This window comes from Otolemur garnettii, unplaced genomic scaffold (genome assembly GCF_000181295.1).
Source record: "Otolemur garnettii isolate 467f Iridium unplaced genomic scaffold, OtoGar3 scaffold00016, whole genome shotgun sequence".
Lineage (NCBI taxonomy): Eukaryota > Metazoa > Chordata > Mammalia > Primates > Galagidae > Otolemur > Otolemur garnettii.
In genome coordinates, this window is record NW_003852411.1 from 30012774 (window position 1) to 30021778 (window position 9005).

Consider the following 9005-nt stretch of genomic DNA (forward strand, 5'->3'; position numbering starts at 1 on the left):
AAAAAAAAAAAGAGAGAGAGAGAGAGAATCAATCACTTAAGCCCAGGAGTTGAAGGTTGCTGTGAGCTGTGATGCCACAGGGTAGAGCTATAGCTTGAGTCTCTGTCTCAATAAATAAATAAAATAAATCCTACCCAGATAGCAAGCATCTATCACATGCAAATGGCAAGATCCCTGGAGGACAGAGAATACTAGCCCTAGAAAAGCATTCCTCAAACTCCTTGCAGGCTAAAGCAGTAGGGTGAGGCAAGGCTCACCACTAAAGGACAAAGGCAGATCTCTACAGGAGGGGCAGCAGTCACATTTCCTTTCATCCCCCAGCTCCTGACCAGGGCATCCTCCATTTCCCTCCTCCCTCCCAACCTATAGCTGTTCATGTGCCTCAGGTTTTAGCCTGCTCACTCTGTTAACAGCCACCAACGAGAACCACAGTCTACCAGAGGAAGCAGCTTTTATTGATGGGTTGTATCCAGAACCAGAAAGACTATGTATGCACTTTCAGCTACTCCCTGTGCCTCCAGGGTCTCACATTGCTCCACATGGGGAGGGGATACAAATTGCCTCTTGACTTTCCAAGGCCTAGTCCATCCAGTCTCTTCTCTGTGCAGCCTTAGGAACTCAATAGCAATACTGTTTAGGGTTTTTTTTTTTTCTTTCCAGCTAGGCCTGCTGTAGCTACTTAGTAACAACTAGGGGTATAGGGTGTAGGGGGAAGCAGGCAGATAATTAAGGTGCACAGGAAAAGAGGAAGGCAGCCCATCAAAGGTCCCTTGGCCCAGTCTCAGTGGCCTGCTCCTTCATTGGTTGCATTTCTCTTTGTGCTGGATCACGCCCTTCTGAATCAGATCAGGGATTTCCACTGCCAGCCATGGACCTAGCTGAAACACAAGGGAGACCCTATGAGATTACTAGCATCCAGTCAATGCCTTTTGTTTCATCAGAAGCTTCCTCCTAGAGATTCTGGGGGAACACGCCCAAGGGACAACATTATTTTTATTCCTAGTTTACACTCAAGAATGCATCTGTACTGCTTAGAGCCCAAGCCCCTCTCCCTTCTCCTTCCCCCTTTATGCCAAATACACCAACTTACCCCAAGAGCCATGAGATGAGCTAATCCAAACTTAGGCACATTCCTGGCCCACAAAGGCTTGAAGTGATCAGTCAGGCATATTTTGCCACCCCTATGAGAGGGAGAAGAGGAGGGTATTCACACGCAAAGTTTATCACAAAGCACAATGCCACTTGGAAACACAGGAAGACTACTAGTGATCAAAACTGAGGACAAGGTCAGCTAAGTACTTTGTCTAGGCTTGACAGAAAGAGGCCTAGGGCCCCTATAGTTCAGCAAACTCTGGGAAAATTTTCTACCTCCTAAGTTCTAATTTAAGCCTTTGACCCTTTCCCATCTCCTATTTGGTCATACCTGTACATCTTTGCTGTCTTTCCATCCAGCTCAGGGACTGCAATTTCTGGAGCAGTGGTAGGATATGTGATAGGAATCTGGAAGAATTATAAAGCCTTAATATAACAGAAAATCAGGATAGAAAGGACCTAATCTAATTAGACATGCATATTTCTTGGCTGAACTAAAATATTCACCAAACTCTTCCAACAGCATGCATGTACCAGGATTCTGGACATGGAGATGAGTAACTGTAACTTATGCTGGCTTCAAACCTCAGCTTTTCCCTCCCATTTTTCTTTGATCCGAAAAGTTTTCTTTGGTCCCTTCAAGGTTAGCTTCAAGATTAGCTTATTAATAATCACCTAATCCCTCCTCTTCTACTAACCTTCTTATTTCCCACTCCATCAAACTCACGTCAAACTCAATGTCAAACTCGTATTTCAGGAGGTCATGGATGTACCAGCATTTTCCAAACCACCTGTAACAAAGACCAAACTTCAGTCCAATTTGTCTAGTCTTCTCATTCTCCAATGACATCCTGGCTTAGGTTAGCAGCCTGGGAGACTCATGGGATGGGAACTGGGGAACTCTGGAGCTGTAGGAGTAGACAAGATAACACGAGGCAGGGCATTTCTGGCAGTGGGCAATGGGGTACCAAATTGCTTAAATCATATAGTCTCCCACCCCACACCTCCCAAGAGGGTCTGCCTACCGAGTCCCTTCCTTGTTGGACTCCAGTCGGAACCAATCATTGTCCGCATTCTTGTTGTTTTCCACATACTAAAAGCAGAGAATGAGGTCTTTGAGGGGGAAGACTTAGGGCCAAAGACTAAGGGTAGTCCCCCTCCCCTCAAAAGAAAAATGTGTGTTACTTTCTGTCACTATGTTTACCTGATTTTTCTGACATAAGCAAAGTTGAAGATAAGACTATACTGGCAAGTGGGGGGTTGGCCTAGAGCAAACACTAGAATGCTTGGGTTCCACTTAATTTAGCAAACATGAAAGACTTGAAGATATCACCTAGGGTTCTCTTCTCACTTTAGATGTGTCTGTCCTCAGCCAACAACTTATTTTATGTTATGCTCCTTCCCTAGGGGACTCCCCTTTACAGCCTCATCTAGTACTCATTTCAACTAGGACACACATAACTGATGATTCCTAAGTCTTTTAGTTCTGGCCTTTCCTCAGAGCTTTGGACTCCAGTATCCAACTGGATGTTGAGATTTCTACCTTTGTTTTACAGGCACCTCAAACTCAACCCAGCATTTCCACCTAGAATTTATAATATTCCTTCAGACCTGTTTCTCTTACTGAATCTCAATCTCAGGGGGCAGTGTTAGCATCCACCCAAGCCCCAAACCTAGGAATTATCCTTGATCTTCCCTATTCTTTTTTTTCTTTAATTGAGACAGAGTTTCACTTTGTCACTCAGTAGAGTGCTGTGGTATCATAGCTCACAGCAACCTCAAACTCTTGGGCTCAAGCGATTCTCTTGCCTCAGACTCCCTAGTAGATGGGACTACAGGTACCTGCCACAACACCTGGCAATTTTTGTTGTTGTTGTTTGTTTTGTTTTTGTTTAGCAGGCCCAGGTTGGGTTCAAACCCACTGGCCCTGGAGTATGTGGCCGGTGCCCTAACCACTGAGCTACAGGAGCCCCCAACCTTCCCTATTCTTTACTCCACTAATCCATGAAGTCATGCCGAGCTGATTTTGCTTTTGAATATTCTTTCTCCTTTTTTTTTTTTTTTTTGAGACAGAGTCTCACTTTGTGGCTCTTGGTAGAGTGCTGTGGCATCAGAGCTCACAGCAACCTCAAACTCTTGGGCTCAAGTGATCCTCTTGCCTCAGCCTCCCCAGTACCTGGGACTACAGGCACCCATCATCACACCTGGCTATTTTTAGAAATGGGGTCTGGCTTTTGCTCAGGCTGGTCTTAAACTCCTAAGCTCAAGCAATCCACCCACCTTGGCCTCCCAGAGTGGTGGGATTACAGGAGTGAGCCACCATGCCTGGCCCTGAATATTCTTCTATTCTGTCTCCTCTATCCTCACAACAGCCTAATCTAGAGCATGTTTCTTTTGATTGGATTAATGACTACTTCCCAACTTTTCCTTTACCTTTAGTTTTATCCCTGTCAACTGTATTTTTTTTTTTTTTGAGACAGAGCCGCAAGCTATACCCCTGGGTAGAGTGCCGTGGCATCACAGCTCACAGCAACCTCCAATTCCTGGGCTCAAGCGAGTCTCCTGCCTCAGCCTACCAAGTAGCTGGGACCACAGGCACCTGGCTATTTTTTGCTTACAGCCGTCATTGTTGTTTTTGGTGGGCCCAGGCTAGATTTGAACCCGCCACCTTAGGTGTATGTGGCTGGCACCTTAGCCACTTGAGCCACAGGTGCCGAGCCTGTATTTTTTTTTCTTTTTTTTGAGACAGTGTTTCACTTTGTCACCCTTAGTACAGGGCCATGGCAATATAGCCCACAGCAACCTCCAACTCTTAGCCTCAAGTGATCCTCTTGCCTTAGTTTTTCTATTTTTCTATGTATTTATTTATTTATTTTTGAGAGAGAGTCTCACTATGTTGCCCTCGGAAGAGTGCCATGACATCACAACTCACAGCAAACTCAAACTTTTGGGCTTAAGTGATTTTCTTGCCTCAGCCTCCCAAGTAACTGGGACTACAGGTGCATGCCACAACACCCAGATATTTCTTTTGGTTGCAATTGTCATTGTTGTTTAGCAGGCCCAGGGTGGGTTCGAACCTGCCAGCCTCAGTGTATGGTGGCTGGTGCCCTACTCACTGAGCTACAGTGTGGAGCCAGTTTTTTTATTTTTAGTAGAGATGGAGTCTCACTTTTGCTGAGACTAGTCTCAATTCATGAGCTCAAGCAATCCTCCTGCCTGGGCCTCCCAGAGTGCTAGGATTACAGATGTGAGCCAGCGCACCTGGCAGGCTGTCAATTGTATTTTCCTATCTACAGCTACTGTAATTGAGCTAAACCCAAATCTGACCATGTTATTCCTCAGTTTAAAATCCTAGCAGGGGTGTCCAACCTGCAGCCTATAAGCTCCCAAATGGATTGTGTGAGGACTTTTTAGCTTATCTGTAATGGCAGATATCATATCATGAAAATTATACATGGATTTTTTTTCTTATCAACTTTCATTAGTGTTTGTGTGTTTAATGTGTGTCCCAAGACAATTCTTTTTCTTCCAATGTGCAGCAGAGAAGGAAAAGGGTTGGACACTCCTGCAGGCATACATATGCTTCCAAGATAAAATCTGAGTGCTCAAACATATCTCCCCAGTCTTGCCTGCCAGTCCCTGCCTCACATTTGATGCTGCTCTTACACCTCTGAATTATTTGTTCCTTCATATACGTCTGCCATTTCTAGCTTCTATGCCTATGCTCATGCTGTCCCTTATTGCCTTGAATTCCTCCTACTCTTATGTTTTATCAGGCTAACTTATATTTACTCTTTAATTTTCAGCTTAAGCATTACCTCTTCCAGGACCAAACCCAAGCTGGATGGGGTATCTCTCCCCATGCTCTCAAAACATCTTACCCATTTCTCTCTATATACCTGCTTCTGTCTCCATTTAAGCACTGTATCATAACGATCTGTTTTTGTCTACCTTAGTAGACTTAACTTTGTACCCCCTCTCCATGTTCTAGACACAGAATAAATGTCCTGCTAGTGAATGAATACATGCGATATAACTTCTGGTCTTTGAAGCAGACAGAGACTACCCCAAGGACGACAAAATCTTTCTTCTCTTCTCACAATAAAGAGATTAGTTGAGAAGATGGCCCCATTTCTAACTATGAGCCCAGCTCTTCAATCCTCTGCTGTTCACAGCTACTTGAATTTTCAGTCCTAATGCGCCTTGCTACCTCAGGAAGAGTGAAGAAGGGAGCACAAAAATGCAGACTGGGACTCAGGGCCCCAAAGAAGTACTTCAGACCACCTCTAACCTTCAGGAAAGCAAACACCTGGAACCCTGGTGACACGTCACCTTCTGGGAGGCATACGGCTTTCAGTCATAAGGCGTGGCCCCAGTGTACTGCTAACTTGAGTTTCTTCTGCCCTCTCCCCACCATCCCTCCTTAGCCCCCTACCCCTGCAAACATCCCATTTCTATGAAACCGGGAGTTGAATTTAAAATCCGGAAGCGGCTTCCACACGGAGTCTATTATTGAGGACACTTAATTACCCACAATCTCTGAGACGCATTCGGCCGTAGAAACACAACTGACCCGAATAAGAGATTGGTATTCCTCCTTCAGTCGCTGCACCCACAACTCCCGATCTCGGGGTCCAGCGTTAGTCTTCAGCACCGGGATCTCGGACACCACACGCCGGGTGGCTTCGTCCGCCATCTTGGACCGGGGACAAGAGAAATGCGGAAGTGGTGTTACCAGTAGTTTCTACTCAGGGCGCCGCCATCTTTACTATGGGAAAACGCACAGTAAAGTTGCCTGAAGACTTCTCTGAATGCAATCTTACTGTTCTCGTCCCCTGGTTACCTGCTTGAGGGTGTATCGAGAAGAACAGAAAGAATGGAAACAGAGTTCTGTGTCCTGAATATGGCACCTATCATTAAAACCCCGGAGAAGTCTCAAAAAAAAAAAAACCCCGAGAAGTCTCAAAAGATGACTTTCATTCATGCTCAGAGAAGTAATCTCAGAAAACCCTTCCGAACACCTCCCCAAACTTAAAAGAGAGTTTTTAGAATTTCAGGCTATTCTACGGCACTGTCTTCCAAAAAGGCGTTTCCTTACCTTACAGTCCAGCTGAGGTAGCAGTTATCCAACAGAAGGGTGTTTAACTCCTTATAATTATTAGAAACCATCCAGGATCAAATTAAAATATACAGTGGGGCCGGCGCGATGGCTCACATCTGTAATCCTAACACTCAGGGAGGCCGAGGTGGGTGGATTGCCTGCGTTTAGGAGTTGGAGACTGGCCGGAGCAAGAGCGAGACCCCGCCTCTAAAAACAATAGCTGGGCGTTTTGGATAGCGCCAGCAGTCTCAGCTATTGGGGAGGCTGAGATAAAAGCTTGGTTGAGCCCAAGAGTTTGAGACTGCGGTGAGCTGTGACGCCGCTGCACTCTACCGTGGGCGACAAAGCGAAGCGAGACTGCGTCTCAAATGAAATGAATAAAATATGCGGTGAGGGCTTGGCGCCCGTGGCTCAAGTGGCTAAGGCGCCAGCCACATACAACTAAGGTGGCGGGTTCGAATCCAGCCCGGCCCGCCAAACAACAATGATGGCTGCAACCAAAAAATAGCCAGGCATTGTGGCGGGCGCCTGTGGTCCCAGCTACTTGGGAGCCTGAGGCAGGAACTCGGCTTGAGCCCAGGAGTTGGAGGTTGCTGTGAGCTGTGATGGCACAGCACTCTACCCAGGGGGACAGCTTGAGGCTCTGTCTCTAAATAAATAAATAAATAAAATAAAATATGCAGTGAGGAATTAACACAATTGAATGAGATAATTCTTTTACTTTTTCTTTTCTTTCTTTCTTTCTTTCGGTTTTTTTTTTGTTTGTTTTGTTTTTATTGAGACTGAGTCTCACTCTGTTGCCCCAGGCTAAAGTGCTGTGGCTTCACTTTAGCTCACAGCAACCTCAAACTCCTGGATTCAAGGGATTCTTCTGCTTCAGCCTCTCAAGTAGCTGAGACAACAGGCTCCACCACAAGGCCCAGCTAACTTTTCTACTTTTAGTAGAGACAGGGTCTTGCTCTTGCTCAGGTTGGTCTCAAACCCTTGAGCTCAAGTGATCGTTCCACCCTGGCCTCCCAGAGTGCTAGGTACCGGCATGAACCGCAGCCAAATTAGATTGTCTGTCTGTCTGTCTGTCTGTCTGTCTGTCTTTCTTTCTTTCTTTCTTTCTTTCTTTCTTTTTTTCTTTCTTTCTTTCTTTCTTTCTTTTTTTTGGCCAGGGCTGGGTTTGAACCCACTACCTCCAGCATATGGGGCCAGCACCCTACTCCTTTGAGCCACAGGTGTCACCCTACAGTTTTTTTTTCCCAAGAAAGTTATTTTGGCAGTTGGGTGGCTCACACCTGTAATCCTAGCACTTAGAGGCGGAGGTGGGTGGATTGCCTGAGCTCACAGGTTCGAGACCAGCCAGAACAAAAGCGAGAGACCCTGTCTCTAAAAAATGTCCAGGTGTTTTGGCGGGGCCTGTAGTCCCAGCTACTTGGGAGGCTGAGGCAAGAGAATTGCTTGAGCCCAAGTGTTTGCTGTTACTATGAGCTATGATCCCATGGCACTCTACTGAGGGTGATAAAGTGAGACTCTCTCTCACTGCATTCATTCATTTAATTTGAAGAATATTTAAGTCCACAGAACTGTGCTAGGCACCACCTGTGAAAGCTCCGTAACCTAGACTTTTTTTTTTTTGAGACAGTCTCACTATGTGACCCTTGGTAGAGTGCTGTGGTGTCACAGCTCTTAGCAACCTCAAACTCTTGGGCTTAAGAGATTCTCTTGCCTCAGCCTCCCAAGTAGCTGGGACTACAGATGCCCACCACAATGCCAGGCTACTTTTTTGTTACAGTTGTCATTGTTGTTTGGCAGACCTGTGCCAGGTTTGAGCCCACTGGCTCCAGTGCATGTGGCTGGCGCCCTGGCCACTGAACTACAGGCACCAAGGCATTTTTTTTTTTTTTTGAGACAGAGTCTCACTATGTCGCCTTTGGTAGAGTACCATGGCATCACAGCTTAAGTGATTCTCTTGCCTCAGCCTCCCAAGTAGCTGGGACTACAGGTGCCCACCACAACACCTGGCACAACACCTGGTTATTTTTTCCTAGCAGTTGTCATTATTGTTTAGCTGGCCCAGGCGGGGTTCAAACCGGCCAACCTGGGTGTACGTGACTGGCACCCTACCCACTGAGCTACGGTCACCACCCACCTAGACAGTTCTTGATAAAAGCCAAAAGAGTTTAGAGGCCACAGGAAGACTTTCCTTGGTCTAAATTAGTCCTAGACATTTTTGGGGGTGGGGTGGAATTAACTCATCTAGGAAGGAGTCATGTTTCTCTATCCCCAGGGGATGGCACAAAGTAGATACCTCCTTTCCCCAAATTTTGTATCTTCCAGATGGTTTTTTTTTTAGAGACAGGGTCTCACTTTGTCACCCTCAGTAGAGTGCTGTAGCGTCACAGCTCACAGCAACCTCCAACTCCTGGGCTTAGGTGATTCTCTTGCTTAAGCCTACCGAGTAGCTGGGACTACAGGTGACCACCACAACACCCAGCTATTTTTTGTTGTAGTTTGGCTGGGGCCAGTTTCAAACCCGACTCCCTTGAGGGGCCAGTGCCCTACCCACTGAGCCACAGGTTCCACCCAAAGCATGCTGTATCTTGTCTAATTGCTCTGGCTGAAATCTCCAGTACAATATTGAGTAAAAGTGTTACCAGCTGACATCCTTGTCTTGTTCTAATTTTAGGGGGACTATCAGTCTTTCTCCATTAAGAATGAAGTTAGTGGCTCGGCACCTATAGCTCAACCGGCTAAGGCACCAGCCACGTACACCTAAGGTGGCGGGTTCGAATCCCCAGCCCGGACCTGCCAAACAACAATGACG

General features: G+C 46.3%; 1 protein-coding gene across 1 annotated transcript; it reads right to left on the reverse strand.

Annotated features, from left to right (window-relative positions):
- Window positions 1-434: 434 nt before the first annotated feature.
- UFC1 (ubiquitin-fold modifier conjugating enzyme 1) lies at window positions 435-6308 on the reverse strand. The gene is made up of 7 exons (XM_003785776.2): window positions 6191-6308; window positions 5666-5788; window positions 2118-2185; window positions 1820-1883; window positions 1424-1500; window positions 1091-1181; window positions 435-878 (listed from the first exon to the last, which is right to left on the reverse strand). Exons 2-7 carry the CDS (start codon window positions 5786-5788, stop codon window positions 798-800), a joined length of 504 nt encoding a protein of 167 aa, XP_003785824.1. The 5' UTR covers window positions 6191-6308; the 3' UTR covers window positions 435-797.
- Window positions 6309-9005: the final 2697 nt, after the last annotated feature.